The sequence below is a fragment of the Canis lupus genome, chromosome 1 (assembly GCF_003254725.2).
Source record: "Canis lupus dingo isolate Sandy chromosome 1, ASM325472v2, whole genome shotgun sequence".
Classification (NCBI taxonomy): Eukaryota; Metazoa; Chordata; class Mammalia; order Carnivora; family Canidae; genus Canis; species Canis lupus.
In genome coordinates, this window is record NC_064243.1 from 85831599 (window position 1) to 85849645 (window position 18047).

Consider the following 18047-nt stretch of genomic DNA (forward strand, 5'->3'; position numbering starts at 1 on the left):
TTCAGGCTCTGTTCAGTCTTTGCTCAGTGACTTTTGGATCCAACCCATAACTTTTCAGCTTCTTCCTTTCTTTGTTTTTAAGTATCAATTACCTCACTATCTGTTGAGAGGATTAAATGAGAGATAAGTAATATAATTTGTGTACATGTCATACTGGGTCACCCATTTAATGGCTCCCCTTGGTCTTCAGAAGAAATCTAAAGTCCTTAGCAAGGCCTTTGCCTTCAGACCTCATCCCAATACTTCTCTTCCTCTCCCCCTGCTCTATGTACATTGGCCTCTTTCTCTTCATTAAACACCACGTTTACTCATAGCTCTGCAACTTTGCCCTTGCTGGGGATAAGAAGGATCAGAATGCCGTCCCTACCCTACCTTCAAGGAGCTCAGTCTAGAGAGGGAACTTGGTTGCAAATTGATGCCTAGTGAGGTGCTGCTGTAGCAAGAGCTACCTAAGCACAGAGGAAAGGAAACAAGACTTTTCCAGGTGGAAAAGAAGGGAGGGGAAGGCTGAGAGTGGAATGTGACTCATAGCAGAGGCACTACAGACCAGGCTAGGAGGGCTGTTGAAGGAGAGGCACTGACACTTTGTTTTTCTGTTTGTTTGTTGTTTTTAAAGATCTTATTTATTTATTCATGAGAGACACACAGAGAGAGGCTGAGACCCAACAGGCAGAAGGAGAAGCAGGCTTCCCGCAGGGAGCCCTGTGTGGGACTTGATCCCGGGACTCTGGGATCACGCCCTGACCCGAAGGCAGATGCTCAACCGCTGAGCCACCCAGGTGTCCCGCACTGACACTTTTTGGTAAGGGAGTGATATGATACAAACACCAAAACTGGAAAAAGTAAATAGAACGGTAAATGCTCATTCTCCTCCTCCTCCTCCTCCTTCTTCTTCTCCTTCTCTCTTCTTCTTCTTCTTCTTCTTCTTCTTCTTCTTCTTCTTCTTCTTCTTTTTGGTAAATACTCATTCTAAAATTCACCCATATCCACCCATCTTGAGAACCTGGACTATTATGAAGAGAACAGTAATACCCCTTAATTAAATCAATCCAGAACCTCTCAAATTGACTATGGTAGAAGTCTCTCATGGTGGGAAAGAGACAGACGGGCTTGGAAATCTTAACCTTCTCCCCTTCCCCCTGTGAATAGGGAAAGAATGGGATTTTAGGTGGGGAAAGATTAGGGGCCCCAGCTAGGTTCTGGGGATATTTCAGGTATGCAGATGCAGCGATAAAATGAAGACAGAGATTAGGAAAATTTAGAGCGCCTTATCTCAATTACTAGGGTTAAGATGTTTTTCTAATAATTACATTGTAACCACAGAAAATAAAAATAACCCCAAAAACTAATCAGGCCTCAAAGGAAGACTTAACTATAAAGATTAATCAGACTAGCAATAGATATCTATAGATCACAGATGTCACAGAGACAAGAACTCTCAAACAATGTGTAAGTGTCATGTCTAGTTCCAGGCCACTGACCCGACTACCCCCAGGTTTCTGGCAAAATCCTAATAAAAGAACAGAGATGAAAAGACCTCATTGGCAACCCGGTTGGGACCCCTCTCACTCTCTAGAGATTTTTCTATATCCTTGCCTAATAAAACTCTACCACTTTGCTCACTCTCCTTTGTGAGATTTATTCTTCCACTCCATGGGACAAGAACATTGCTCCCCCCTGCTTCACCTGGATAGAGCTCCTTTCTCATGGCTGCTGTGACCACAAGGCCTGCAGAGGGTGCTGTTCTCCTTCAGTTCTCAAGCAGAGCTTTAGCGCTCAGCAGGGAGCCAGCATCAGAATCCCCTGGAAGGCAGGACACATCACTGGTCCCCATACTGACTTTCGGATCCAATGTGTCTGGGTGGGATCTAGAAACGTGCATTACTAATGAATCCCCAGGTAGAGGCTAATGCTGCTGGTCCAAAGACCAACTTTGTGAACAGTGGCTCACAAGCATCTAAGACTCTTCTTTGTTATCTTCAAAAGTACAGGTAAAACAAGGCCAGAACAGGAAGAAAATAAACAAACAATAACCAAAAAAATAGAGACACTTGGATGCCTCAGCAGGTGAGCACTGCTTTCAGCTTGGGGCCTGATCCTGGAGTTGAGCGATAGAGTCCCACATTGGGCTCTTCGAGGAGAGCCTGCTTCTCCCTCTGCCTATGTCTCTGCCTCTCTCTCTCTCTCTTTTTCCCTCTCCTCATCTATCTCTCTGTCTCATGAATAAATAAATAAAATCTTTAAAAAAAGAACCAAGAAAATACAGAGCAAGACCCAAGCATATAATATGACTTATACTATGCAGATCTGAGTTCTGAGAGCCCTCTGAGTTCTGGCTTTCTGATTGAGAGCCGGTCTCTCTTCCCCAGCTTCTTTCTCTGGGGCAGATGAACATCCCCTATTAAGAGAGTAAGAAGTTTTATCCCTATAGCTTAGCAGGAATAAGACCAATGAGAACATAGTATGAGAACCACATAATCTGAACAAGTGAAATACATATAAAATAGGAAATCTTTTATTTCCTTAACAGTGTCATTTATTTTATAGCTCCTTCCAGTTTCTAGGACAAAGCTTTGTCCCCAGTGTGTGCCTAACAAATGTCTGAAGTGAATGGAATTATAGTTTACAACATCTCTTCACACACAGAAATATAATCTACTTCACCAATGTTACTCATTTGTTCTTACTCAGCTATATTTATCCAAAGAACTTTGAATCATGTATTATTTTTATCAGTTATTGCAGAAGCTTTCCAGATAGCACACAGGCTCAATAAATGTAGGTCTATTCTTCTTTATCTCTGTACTATGTCTTCCTTGGTTCATTATCTTAGAAACCTGTGCTCAATTACTAGTCTCATATTTATTTGGGTTGTAGCTTGTCGTGACTATGGGCTGTTTTTGAAGAAAAATATGCATAACTTTTTTTCCTTACAGCTAATCAATCACTAGCTACTATTTCATGTCCTCTCTGATCCTTTTGGGAACTAAAATTAAACTTCCTCACTTATGTTTCCCTTCTTGAGGGACAGAACAAAAGGAAGTTATAAAGAGAGTGAGAGCCAGAGCAAATGAGTTAGAGGAAAATGGAGACACCAAGAGGGGGAGACAGAGACAGGGAGATAGGGAGAGACAGAGACAGAGACGCAAAGCAATGCTTCCAGGAGGATGAATCGCTCTTCCCACAAAGCTACCCACACACTCCCCAAAACACCTCACAAGTCCCTCAACCTGGAAGTACAAGCCTCAAAAGGCTGAGTCACCACCCTAGCCCTACATAATCTGCTTGACCTGGTTCCTAAGGGAATTACGTTTTGTCTTAGTCACTTAGGGATTATTCCCTTATTCTTGCAGTAGCCACCTGTCTTGTCCACCCAAGGTGATTAATGGACTATAGGCATTTTTCTGACATCAATTTCATGCAACCACATTTGTTTTTAAAAGACCAACCAGGGATTCCTGGGTGGCTCATCGGTTTGACGCCTGCCTTCAGCCCAGGGCGTGATCCTGGAGACCAGGGATCGAGTCCCAGGTAGGGCTCCCTGCGTGGAGCCTGCTTCTCCCTCTGCCTGTGTCTCTGCCCTTCTCTCTCTCTCTCTCTGTCTGTATCTCTCATGAATAAATAAAAACTTTAAAAATAAAAGACCAACCAGAGACTGAATGAAGTAGAATTTGGCCTCAAGATTCTCATTCGGATTCCAAAAAATTGAAATTATACAAGGTTAGGAAACAAACACAAACTAACAAAAAATCATAATAAATTAAAATGTGGCAGCTGTTTGCCAGCCTCAGCCAGAAAGTAATCTTCCCTGAAAGAATAACAACTTGGGGAACAAGTGTCATGCTTGCAGGTCTTTGTGGATGAAGGAATTTAAGAACAATTAGACTGATGATTCATGAGTGAAGACAACTGGTTTATCACATTTGATCCCCATTACTAGCATGGTGAGGAAAATGGGTTTCATTTTACATGTGACAAAACTGAGGTTCAGATTCACCAATGATCACATAGTAAGAAGCAGGAAGTTGAACCCAGTCCCCCTAACTCCTAGTCTTGTGCTCTAATAAGTATGTATGGGCAAAGTGTCAGCCCTCAAAACTTGCAACTCTTGATCTCAGGGTTGTGAGTTTGAGCCCCATGCCGGGTATAGAGATGACTTAAGAAATAAAATCTTTAAAAAATATATCTCACAAGGTTATGCCTAAATTGACATTCACCCATAGAAAACATAGTCATCTCATAAAAAAGTCAAGGTTGCTTGAAAAGACAATAATATGTGAAGTTGAAAGAGGGATGACCATCAAGAATTAGGTGCTTATTTCAAAACAATACCAAAGAAAATATCTTTTTTATCCTTTAATTTCCGCTCAAAGTCTCTTCATAGAATGTGCTATTTGTTCTGAATCAAGGGTAGATAGACATTTGCTGAAAGCTTTAAGTAGGAAAAATAGAAGCTCAAAACAAAAATACAGAAAAGGAATCCAGAAAAACAATTATAATGTACAAAGCAAAATAATATACTTTTTAGACATTATCATTATTTTCAACAAGACAAGAGAATATAGGTCATCTATAAAAACTAAACAGGATGCTATGAAAAAGGAATCAAAAATTTTAAAGTTTTTAGGGATCCCTGGGTGGCGCAGCGGTTTGGCACCTGCCTTTGGCCCAGGGCACGATCCTGGAGACCCGGGATCGAATCCCACATCAGGCTCCCGGTGCATGGAGCCTGCTTCTCCCTCTGCCTGTGTCTCTGCCTCTCTCTCTCTCTCTCTGTGTGTGACTATCATAAATAAATAAAAATTAAAAAAAAAATTTTTAATAAAATTTAAACAAAATTTTAAAGTTTTTAAAAAATTAGAGTTCCTAAAAATCCAACAGATGGGCTGGACTACAAAAATTAAGTAAATCTCCTGGACTGGAGAACTATAAAAGATACAGAGACAGAAGTCAGGGAGAAAAGACAATAGACTGAGACAAGAAATCAAAGATACCTATCAAGTAATTCATAGCAGTTCCAGAAAAAGTAAATAGATAAAACAAAAGGAATAAAATTATCAAAGAACTGATATAAAAAAAATCCAGGGACACCTGGGTGGCTCAATGGTTGAGCATCTGCCTTTGCCTCAGGTCATGATCCCAGGGTCCTAGGATAGAGTCCCACAAGGGGCTCCCAGCGGAGAGCCTGCTTCTCCCTCTGCCTGTCTCTGCCCCCCCCTGTCTCTCATGAATAAATAAATACAATATTTTTAATTTTTTTAATTAAAAAATATCCAGAACAGAAGAACATAGTCTTCAGTTGAAAGAGCTCACGTGATTTTAATAAATGAAAAAGAACCCAGCATATCATAATAAAATTTTGGAAGAACAAGATAAATTAAGGATTCTAACCACTTTCAGAGAGGAAACACAGGTCACAAACAAAGGATGAGGAATCAAAAGGATATTTAATTCTCAACAGCAATACTAAAAGGTATTAGGACAATTACTTAAAATGTTCAAGGAACCATGCCTGACAAATTCTTTATCAAACTACAAAACATGTGTGAAGGTAAAATAAAGACATTTATAGATGTGCAAGGGCTCCAAAAATTTACTTCACATGCCCCTCATTTAAGATTCCACTGTAGAGTATGTTTCACAAAATAAAGGAGTTATAACCAAAACAGTAACAACACAAAAAGCAGCATTGGATACACACACACATATATATATACTATATAATATGTATAAACATACAGAGATGGACTATGTAAATCAGTAATAATTAAGTCTAATTTGAGGGAAAACCAAAAAAAAAAAAAAAGATAGAACTAAAACCCTGATAAAGATAGTCTGTGAGGCAAAGTCTAAAGTCTTTGAATTGGTGGAAAAGAGCAGAGATACTAACTTCGATTTTGTTAAATACCCATATTAAGATTTTAAGGTTAAAAGGAAACAATTTTTTTAAAAAATTTAAAAATAAATAAATAAGTTCTTAAAAATAAATAAATAAAGGAAATAATTAAACCTTCATACTGTCTTGAAGTAAGAACTGAAATTAAGAGTAACCCAATGGGGAATCCCTGGGTGGCTCAGCGATTTAGCACCTGCCTTTGGCCCAGAGCGTGATCCTGGAGTCCCCAGGATCAAGTCCCACATCAGGCTCTCTGCATGGAGCTTGCTTCTCCTCTGCCTGTGTCTCTCTCTGTCTCTCTCTGTCTCTCACAAATAAATAAATAAAACCTTAAAAAAAAAGAAAAAAAAGCATAACCCAACAGCCCTAACCAGAAAGAAGGCTCTTCCTCACCAAAGAATTCCCCCTAATATATGTAAAAGGAAGAAAAATTTAGAAACTCACAATTTTGTAGCCCCTAACAAAACAAACAAACAAAAAAATGAGTCCAGGGTGGCCTGGGTGGCTCAGCGGTTTAGCACCGCCTTTGGCTCAGGCTTGTGATCCTGTAGTCCCGGTATCGGTATCAGTCCCTCTTTGGACTCCTTGCATGGAGCCTGCTTCTCCCTCTGCCTGTGTCTCTGCCTCTCTCTGTGTCTCTCATGAATATATAAATAAAGTCTTAAAAAAAAAACTTTAAAAGTAAAGTTATTTATTAAAAATAAATTCAGAAGTGGGGCACCTGGGTGGCTCAGTTGGTTAAGCACCCAACTCTTGATTTCAGCTCGGGTCATGACCTCAGGATCAGGAGATGGAGTTCCACATTGAGCTTCTTGCTGGGCATGGAGCCTGCTTAAGATTCTTTCTCTCTCTTTCTCTAACCCACTCCCTTTCAAACACCTTCTCTTGCTCACTCTCTCTCTCTTTCTCTCAAAAAAAAAAAAAAAAAAGTTAAAAAATAAATAAATTCAGAAGAAAGCAATAATGGATTAGGATGAGAAAGTAAAGAAGTTAGAAATAAATTTGAATATATCAGGAGTCATAAAAAATATAAATGAATCCAATTTAAAATTTATTTAAATAAATTTAAATTTATTTAATTTTCAGTTAAAAAACTGAGATTAGGGGTACCTGGTTGGCTCATTTCCTTAAGAATTCGACTCAGTCTCAGCTCAGATCTTGATCTCAGCATGATGAGTTCAAGCCCCACACTGGGCTCTATGCTGGGTGTGGAGCCTACCTAAAAACAAAAACAAAAAAACTGGGATCCCTGGGTGGCGCAGGCAGTTTGGCGCCTGCCTTTGGCCCAGGGCACGATCCTGGAGACCCGGGATCGAATCCCACGTTGGGCTTCCGGTGCATGGAGCCTTCTTCTCTCTCTGCCTCTCTCTCTCTCCATGTCTATCATAAATAAATAAAAATCTTTAAAAAAAAAAAAAACTGAGATTGTCAGACTGGAAAATTTAAAAATCCAGTACTATCTCTTCTAGAAGAGAAAAATCAAAGATATAAGAACACAGAAAAACTGACAGTAAAAGAATTGAAAACAAGATATGTGTATATATGGGCAAACATGAACAAAAAATAAAAGCTGTTATAGTGGGGCACCTGGGTGGCTCAGATGGGTAAGTATCTGCCTTCAGGTCAGGTCATGATCCTGGGGTCCTGAGATGGAGTCTGCTTTTCCCTCTGCCTCTTTCCCCTGCTCTTGTGCACTCTCTTCTCAAATGAATAAATTAAAAATCTTTTTAAAAAATCTGTTGTAGCCATAGTAATATCCAAAAAAATAGAATTCAAGCAAAAAATGTTATTAGTTAGGTTACAGAAGTTCACTAGATTGATAAAAGTTTGAAGCACTGAATTGTGGTATTTTCATAAAATGGAATACTCCAAGAACAAAGAAAAGGAATGAAACCAGGAAAAACAGTAAGTATAGAAAAATGTGTGCAATATTACACCATCTCTATATATAAAACCAGGCAAATGATATTATATATTATATTTATTATAATAATGTAATATATAACGTACATTATATTTATGATAATATATATTACACACACTATATGCACACACACATATATGAACTATATGCACGTGTGTGCGTGCACATGTATATAGTTTAGCAATGTGTAGACATAGGAGAGGATTATAAGGAAGCACATGAGGATGATAGAACATGAATTAAGAACAGTGGCTCCTTCTGGGGTGAGGTATACACAGCAGCATCAGGGTATTAGAAGCATTTCAGCATGTTAAACCACCCTGTGTACAATGCTGTTCATTATATTTTTTACATTTCATGCTTTTTTCAAAGATGATGGGATGAGAACATGTATCTACTTACCATCGTTGTTTGAAATTTCGTTGTAATCGTAGAAAGAAATATTTTTAAAAGAACCAATTCCTAACAGCTCCAGAAACAACAGAAAAGGGGATACTGATAATCAGACTAAAAAACACTGGGGGGTACCCGAGTAATAAAAGGAGAGAAACCACAGCCCAAAATACACAGCAGGCCCAAGAGAAGAGCAGTCCTCTCTGAAGAAACTTGAAGCTCATAGTCATAATTCAAAGCATAGCTCAGAGGCACCTGGGTGGCTCAGGCAGTTAGATGTCTGCCTTCGGTTCAGGTCATGATCTCAGGGTTGTGGGATTGAGCCCCATGTTTGGCTCCCTGCTCAGTGGGGAGTCTGGTCTCCCTCTGACCCTCCCCCTGCATGCTATCTCTCTCTCTCTCTTTCTCTCTCTCTCTCAAATAAATAAATAAAATCTTAAAAAATTAAAAATAAAAAATAAGCATAGCTCAGTTACTAACACCCAGAAAATTCTCCAAACACAACTGTTGACCAGATGATTTAATCAGTTAATTAAGGGATCTGCCTGAGGCAATCATCACAGAATAGCTGGACCAAACTGACCCTTCTTCCCTCCCTCCCCTCCTCCTGGTGCCCCATCCTCCTCACACTAAGCAGCAGCCAACAATGGCTTTTGAGCCCAGTATAAAGCTTCCTGCATGGAGGAAGCTATTATTCCTTCCTTCTCCTCTGCCTGTGTCTCTGCTCCTCTCTATCTCTCTCTGTGTGTGTCTCTCATGAATAAATAAATAAATAATCTTTAAAAAAAAAAACAACAACGCGGGCAGCCTGGGTGGCTCAGCGGTTGAGCGCCACCTTCAGCCCAGGGCCTGATCCCAGAGTCTCAGGATCGAGTCCCGTGTCAGGTTCCCTGCATGGAGCCTGCTTCTCCCTCTGCTGCCTGGGTCTCTGCCTCTCTCTCTCTCTCTCTCTCTTTCTCTCATGAATAAATAAACACTTTTCTAAAAAGCTGAAAATTAAAAACAAAAAGAATCCAGTGCTTTCTAACCCAAAGATATGTAAAATACTGACTGAATCAAGCTTAGAGACATATTTTGTTTGAACTGTTTCTGATGGTTTCTCCATCGCAGGATATTTACTAAATTGGAATCTGTCCTACCTGATGATAGATATTTTTATTTTGAAGTCCTGTTGGGACTTTCTATCTTTTTGTAATTGTGTCTCAATGGGCATTTAATTAAAAGTGAGCCAGAATGATGATTCGGGGAAGGGTTCTTTAGCTGCCCACTTAACCAGGAAGGACTTAGGCACAGATTTTATTTTTTTTATTTTTTATTTATTTATTCATGAGTTACAGAGAAAGACAGAGACAGAGACAGAGACAGAGACACAGCCAGAGGGAGAAGTAGGCTCCATGCAGGGAGCCCGACATGGGACTCCATCCTGGGTCTCCAGGATCACACCCTGGGCTGAAGGCGGCGCTATACCGCTGAGCCACCCGGGCTGCCCAGGCACAGATTTTAGAACCAACCCCTAGAAGTTATTCAGAGCACTGCACATACTAAACACTTTTAAATAAAAATCTAGGTTTTCAGCTTTTCATTAAAAACAAACAAACAAAAACAGAACACTAAGGACCAGGCATGCTGGACCCCTCAATTCTGAATGACAATATCATGCTGGACCTGAGTTTATCCTTTTCAGGGGCTGAGTCCATAACAGCTTTGGTCCTTAGCCTGCCTGGCCTCTGCTAGCATTTTAAGTATTTCCTTCTGCCTTAGGCCCACATTTCCCAGACATTCCTGATTACTAAACAGGTTTCCCAGGCCTTGCCTTGGAGGTTTTGATTTGATGGGTGTTATAGGTTGAACTGTGTCCATCCCCCCGCCATTTCCTAATGTTGGAGCCCTTAGTCCTTAGTAGGATCTGAGTTTATCTGGAGATAGGGTCCCTATAGAGGTAATCAAGTTAAAATGAAGTCTTTAGGGTGGGCCCTAATCCAATAACTGGGGTCCTTATTTAAAGGGAAAGTTAGATACAGACACTTTTTTTTTTTTTTTAATTTTTATTTATTTATGATAGTCACAGAGAGAGAGAGAGAGAGGCAGAGACATAGGCAGAGGGAGAAGCAGGCTCCAGGCACCGGGAGCCCGATGTGGGATTTGATCCCGAGTCTCCAGGATTGCGCCCTGGGCCAAAGGCAGGCGCTAAACCGCTGCGCCACCCAGGGATCCCTAGATACAGACACTTGCATGTCAGGGAAATGATGTGAAGACACAGAAGCCAGTCATCTACAAGCCAAGGAGAAAGGCCTGGAACACGTCCTCCCCCTACAGTTCTTGGAAGGAACCAATCCTGCCAACACCTTGATCTTGGACTTCCAGATGCCAGAACTATGAGACAATACATTTCTGTTTAAGCCACCCAGTCTTACTTTGTCACCAAAGCCCCACAAATTAATACTGTGGGTTTGGTACCAAGTCTGGAAATTTGTACTTTAAGTAAATATAACACACACAGCCACACTTTGCAATGACCTGTGAAGCTTAAAATGAATACTGATTCTGGATCCCAACTCCATAGATTCTGAGCTAATTCCTCTAGGATGGGGCTTTAGCATCAGGACTTGCTATATCTCCCTAGGTATCACAATTGAGAACCACCAGTTGGGAACACTGTTCTAGGACATCAGATTTAATGTTAATGTACCAGTTACATTTTTATTTCACTTATTTTTTTTTTCCAATTCTTAGTTTTCTCATCTGTGAATGATGTTGATTAGCTGCCATTTACTGGGGCCCTCTGATGTACCGGTCACTTTATAATTTATTTCATTTAACCACAAACAATCTATACACTGGATCCCTGTTTACAGTTGAGGTAAGTGATCCTGAGATTAAATGATCTAAAGTTGGGGCACCTGGGTGGCTCAGTCAGTGAAGTGTCTGATTTCAGCTCAGGTCATGAGATTGAGCCCCACATTGGGCTCTGCACTCAGTGGAGTGTCTTATTGAGATTCCCTCTCTCCCTCTCCCTTTACTGCTCCCCTTCTCCATTTCAAAAAATAAATAAGTAAATCTTTTTTTTTTTTAATGATCTAAAGTGATCCACTAGGGGCACCTGTCTGGCTCAGTTGGGATAGCATGAGACTCTTGATCTTGGGGTCATGAGTTTGAGGCCCATATTTAGTAGAGTTTACTAAACAAGCAAAAAAAAAAAAAAACACAACTTTAAAAAAATTTTTAAAATAAAGTCATCCATCAGACTACATTATCTGCTAATGGTTATACAGGTCCCTGAATGGTAGTCTATGCACCAATGTCTCTTTTCACTCTACCGTTTAGTCTCCCAACAAAATAGAGTCAAACCAAATGATTTCTAAGAATGCATCCAGTTCAAAAACTCTTTAATTTTAAGATTCTCAAAATTGGGGCAGCCCCAGTGGCTCAGCGGTTTAGCACCGCCTTCAGCCCAGGGCCTGATCCTGGAGACCCAGGATAGAGTCCCACGTTGGGCTCCCTGCATGGAGCCTCCTTCTCCCTCTGCCTGTATCTCTGCCTCTCTCTCTCTCTCTCTCTCTCTCTCTCTCCCCCTCATGAATAAATAAATAAAATCTTTTAAAAAAAAAGATTCTCAAAATTGTTGTACTAATATGTCTATCAACAGTGCCTACAAGCTCCAGACCCTTCTAACTATAAATTAATGAATTAATTGAATTCTCTTTTTTAATTTAATGTTTCAATTTTTAAAAAAAGATTTTATTTTTAAGTAATCTCTACACTCAATGTGGGTTTAAACCTATAATCCTGAGATCAAGAGTCACATGCTCTTCCGACTGCGCCAGCCAGGTGTCTCTCACTTTTTTCTTTTTAAGGCAGGAAAGCATTAACAATTCACTTAAATCTATTTCAAAGCTCATGAAAAGTGTTGGTGGTTCAGTCAGCTAAGCATCTGACTCTTGACTTCAGCTCAGGTCATGGTCTCAGGGACATGAGATCAAGCCCTGCATTGGGGTCTGGGCTGGTATGCTGGGTCTGGCCTGCTTAAGATTCCCTCTCTCCCTCTGCCCCTCCCTTCCCATTTGCACTCTCTCAAAAAAAAAAAAAAATTAAAGCAACATTATAGCATATAAAAGAGAGCTCTGATGAGAGGAGGCTACTAGATGGAGTTTCACAGAGTTCCTTTTTTCCACATGTTTAGTAAGGCTACATTTCCCCAACTGGCCTGAGATAAATTGCTTCCTGCCATATACGCTGGTATTACCTAAGTAATCTGCTTAAAGATGTTTTAAATTAAAACATGAATCATATGCCCTATCTTCCTCATAATTGCTACCAGTTTCCAGAAGGATCACAGTACGTCTCTGCTGATGAGTTCATCCATCCAGTTTATTTCACATTTATTGAGGGCCTACCACATGCCAGACACTATGCCAGGGACCTGCGGTACAATGGTGAACTGGACTCCCTGCCCTCATGGAGTCTAGAGTAAGTGGGAGACTGTGGTCAATGTGGTCCCTTAATGAGCAAATGAAAGATTTTGAAGAATGCCAGAAAAAAAGAAAGAACACAGGATGATGAATGTAGAGTTTGTGGGGTAAGGATATCTAGATGAGGCAGTCAGGGAAGACCTCTCTGAGGAAGGGATATTTAAGCTGAAACCTGAAGATGAAGAGACACAGGCAAAGAGCTAGAGCACAGTGTCCTAGCATGAGAGTAGTTAATACAAAGTTCCTAAAGAGGGGATGAAGTTAATGTGTTTGAAGGACAGCAAAGGCTGGTGTGGCTGAAAGAGAAAGACTCTATCAGATGAAGTTGGGTTAACATCAGTAAGTAGGTTAAGTAGACAAGTCTTCCTTCATACCTTGTCAAACATCTACCCCCATTTTCTCAAGTAACCACCTGCCAAGGAGGGCCAGACCAAGAGCTGCAAAGTGAGGCATCTGGGCCTTGAGCTTCCGATGATCCTGACATACCTCCAGTTACAATCATGGCTCTAGGAGATCACAAGCTCAGGGAGACAAGACCTTCCAGTATTTGGTGCTCCTGTGGCCATTATTTCTGAACTCAAAAATATAACAATTCACTAAATTGTTACATTATTTACAACATGGAGAAGCAGTAAGTGTTATTAGCACATCAACTTTTAGACAAGTCAAATAAAAAAATGGATACAACTTCTAGGGGTTGGTTCTAAAACCTGCTTCTAAGTTCTTCCTGGTTAAGTGGGCAGCTAAAGAACCCTTGGGAAAAAAAAAAAAAAAAAAAAAGAACCCTTGGCAAAATCATCCCTCTGGCTCATCTTTAAAATGCTCATTGAAACACAATTACAAAAAGATAGAAAGTCCCAACAGGACTTCAAAGTAAAAATGTCCATCATCAGGTAGGACAGATCCCAATTTTCAGTAAATATCATGTGATAGAGAAATCATCACTGGCTGGTTCAAGTTATGACCTCTGAAACTAAACTCTGGAGCCAGAGGAAAGTAGAACAAAGCCTCCACTGGAGATTGAGGTGGGGGGGTTGGCGATGGATATTAAAAATATTTAGGGCAGCCCAGGTGGCCCAGCAGTTTAGTGCCACCTTCAGCCCAGGGTGTGATCCTCGGGGCCCAGGATCGAATCCCACATCAGGCTCCCTGCACGGAGTCTGCTTCTCCCACTGCCTGTATCTGTGTGTGTGTGTGTGTGTGTGTGTGTGTGTGTGTGTCTCATGAATAAATAAATAAATAATCTTAAAAAAAATATTTAACAACTGGTAGCAAATGGTCACAGATCAATCAGCATGGGGCTAGCGGCAAACCCCTGCTTTGTGTACCGGAATATGAGCAGGAAGGAGGTAAGTGTCAGACCAGTTTCCTCTCTTCTCACTTTCTCATCCACCACGGAGAGTCAGGGATAGATCAAGAGGTCACTCCAAAACTATGGGACCTCTTCTGAGGCAGTTACAGCCACTGTCACACCCCTAAGCCCAACTATTACTTTCTCTCTATCCATTCTCAGTCTACAAATCCGAGAAATGCAACATGACCAGCGATGATATCTGATGCTGTTTGCAAGCTCAGGAGAGCTCTGGAAGCAAGTGTTGCTCCCTAAGCATTGTAATTTTTCATGTACTACTTCTGGTCAAAAATAAATAAATAAAACAGGATAAGACAAAAATTTCACAAGCTGATTCAGATTATCCAGGAAAAAATCTCTCTCTCTCTCTCTCTAAAATAAACAAATAAATAAAAATATTTTTTTTAAAGAAAATCTAAGATACAGTGAGTGGGGGAGAAAGCATGTTGGAGAACAATGTGTAATAATATTATATAATTATATATTATATATAATAATAAATAATACCTCCTGTATATAAAAGAGAACATAATAAAAATCTACTACCTTTGAGGGCAAATAAAAAAGTTCTAGAAGAACACCACGCTGGATGTTCTTGATTTTGTTCCTCCATCTCGAATCTTCAACCTTCCCCCCTCACTCTTGCTCACAGCCTCATTGTTGTGTTCCAGGGATGCACTCTCACTTTGGGCTGGACTTGGCAAGAGGGAGGTAAAGCTGGAGAACGGAGGGCAGAAGGGTGTGATGGGTGCTATTTATTTTCCAGCCACAGCTATTAGTGGGCAGCACTTTCCTAAAACCCTCTTTAGTTCCAGTAACTGTTCTGTTCCCTACTTTTGCACCTTGAGCCCTAAGCAATCATGTTTCCCCCACACCTCTGCTTCTGCGAGCCCTGGAATGCGTGATCATCCTTGGTTGGTTTTCTTTAACCATGCACAAAACTGTGTAAATAGTCCCTCCGTCAGAACTTCCTCAGCTACCTCACTTGAACTTGCCATCTATTTCATGCTGGATCCAAAATGACACAGATATTAAGCTGATGGATTTTAGGGATAAAATGGGGATTTTTTTTTTTTGTACACTGCTTTATATATTACATACTAATGAAACATACAAGTCTATTGCATATTTAAATTTTTTTAACATACACTTTTTTAAACTTTTACTTTAAAATAATTGTAGATTCACAGCAACTCGCAAAAACAGTAGAAACAATGGAGTCAAGGTCTCCTGTAGCCTTTATCCAGTCTTGCCCAATAATTACATCTCATGTAACTATAGGATAATATAGAACAATAACAAAAATCAGGAAACTGACATTGGTACTATACAAGGGCATAGTTCCTTTTTTAAAAGATTTATTTATTTATTTTAGAGAGAGAACACGCACACACGAGCAAGGGGGAGGGTCAGAGGAACAGAGAGAGAGAATCATTCAAGCAGACTCCATGCTGAGCTCGGAGCCCAACTCAGCGCTCGATCTCACCACCCTGAAATCATGACGTGAGCCAAAATCAAGTTGGCCACTCAACTGACTGTGACCCAGGCACTCCTATACCATACAACGGCCTAGTTCTATGCCATTTTATCACATAGATTCATGTAACCCTCTCAGAATCAGGATACAAAACTGTCCCATCACTATAAAGCTTTCCCTTATGCTACTCCTTTACCATCACACCCCCCCATCTCCCCCCACCCCACAACATCCCTAACCGCTGGCAGTCATTAATTTGTTTTCCATCTCTATAATTTTAACATTTTGAGAATGTCTTATCAATGGAATTATATAACATGTGGACTTTTAAGATTCACCTTTTTTTTCATCTAGTACAATGCCCTTGAGATCCATTAAGTGGTTGTATCAACAGTTTGTTCCTTTTTTTATTGTGGAATAGTATTTCATGGTATCTATGTATCACATGTTTATTTAATCATCCCCTTATCAAGGGACATTTTTTAAAAAGATTTATTTATTTATTTATTCACAGAGACACAGAGAGAGGAAAAGACATAGGCAGAGGTAGAAGCAGGCTCCTCACAAAGAGCCTGATACAGAACTCGATCCTGGATCCTGCGATCATGCCCCGAGCCTAAGGCAGGCACCCAAACACTGAGCCACCCAGGTGTCCCTTAAGGGACGTTTTGATTGTTTGCAGTTTGAGACTATGACAAATAAAACTTCTTTTATTTTTTTTTTATTTTTTAAAGGTTTATTTTTTAAAGAGATTTTATTTATTTATTCATGAGAGACAGAGAGAGAGAGAGAGGCAGAGACACAGACAGAGGGAGAGGAAGGCCAGGCTCCACGCAGGGAGCCCGACCTGGGACTCGATCCCTGGTCTCCAGGAACAGGTCCTGGGCTGAAGGCAGCGCTAAACGGCTGAGCCACCCGGGCTGCCCGACAAATAAAACTTCTATGAACATTTGTGTACAGATTTTTGAATGGACATGAATTTTCATTTCTCTGGGATAAATGCCTACTAAGTGTGTGTTTAGTACCTTAAGAAACTATTTTCCAGAGTGGGTATCATTTTACCTTCCCATCAACAATGTGTGTAGGATCTAGTTTCTCCTAACCATTGCCAGGATTTAGTGTTGTCACTACATTTTTTTTAGCAGTTATAACATAGTGATATCCTACTGTGGCTTTCATTTGCATTTCCCTAATAGCTAATCATATTGAGCATCTTTTCCTGTGTTTATTTACCATCCAAATATCCTCTTCAGTGAAATGTCTCTTCATGTCCTTTGCCCATTTTTTTTAAGGATTTTATTTTTAAGTAAACTGTCTACCCAATGTGGAGCTCCAACTTACAACCTTAAGATCAAGAGTCAGATGCTCCACTGACTGAGCCAGCCGGGCATCCTCATCTTTGCCCATTCTCTCTTTTCTTTAAAATTTTATTTATTTATTTATGAGAGACAGAGAGAGAGGCAGAGACACAGGCAGAGGGAGAAGCAGGTGACCTGTGGGGAGCCTGATGCAGGACTCGATCCCAGGACCCCAGGATCACACCCTAAGCTGAAGGCAGATGCTCAACCACTGAGCCACTCAGGCATCCCAGAACATGCAACTCTTGATCTTGGGGTCATGAGGTTAAGCCCCATGTTGGTTGTAGAGATCACTTAAATAAGTCATTTTTTAAAAAATAGTTTTTGGCATTACAAAATTGAATTATAACATGCAAAGTGATGAAGACTTTGACTTCTTTTAAACTAAATCTAAGAGAAGTCCGGGTGGCTCAGTGGTAGTGTCACCTTCAGCCCAGGGTGTGATCCTGGAGTCTTGGTATCGAGTCCCACATCAGGCTCCCTGAATGGAACCTGCTTCTCCCTCTGCCTCTGTGTGTGTGTGTGTGTGTGTGTGTGTGTGTGTGTCTTATAAATAAATAAAATACTTAAAATAAATAAACTAAATCTAAGCTGACTGCTAGTGGTGGGGTTGAAAGAGAATTGGAAGTCAAGGGATATAATCTTTAAATTATTTATTTATTTATTTATTTATTTATTTTAGAGAGAGCACCAAGGAGCAGGGAGAAGTAGCAGAAGGAGAGGGACAGAAACTCAAACAGACTCCGGGCTGAGCACGGAGCCTGAGGCAGGGCTTGATATCACAATCCTGAGGTTGATCTCACAACCCCCTGATCATGACCGGAGGTGAAATCAAGAGTTGGTCACGCAGCCGACTCAGCCCCCCAGGTGCCCCAGGATATGATCTTTAATCCCAGTTCTACCTAAGACTGGGACCTCTGACAAGCTCTTTCCCCTGTGGATTGGGAAATCAAATCACCTGCCTCTCCTATCTCTTGGGGGTGTTATATCCTATAAAACACTTACTAGAAAATACTTTTTGCACCTGAAAGGTCTTAAAAATAAAAATTGTGATTGCCAATACTATGATTTTGTATTCTTCACATTACAGTTAAATGGAAATACTCTATAATTGAAAGTGTAAACTGCATAAGTGTATAGTACCACAGAGAACACAGTTGCATGAGGGACACCAGGGAG

At 40.5% G+C, this 18047-nt stretch overlaps 1 protein-coding gene across 1 annotated transcript in view; it reads right to left on the bottom strand.

The window, feature by feature from the left end:
• Positions 1 to 7011: 7011 nt before the first annotated feature.
• Positions 7012 to 18047, bottom strand: part of C1H9orf85 (chromosome 1 C9orf85 homolog) — a 95256-nt gene continuing 84220 nt past the window's right edge. The window contains exon 3 of the mRNA XM_049092068.1: positions 7012 to 7115. Within this exon, the coding sequence (XP_048948025.1) occupies positions 7112 to 7115 (4 nt within the window). The 3' untranslated portion in view covers positions 7012 to 7111. The remainder of the gene's footprint in view (positions 7116 to 18047) is intronic.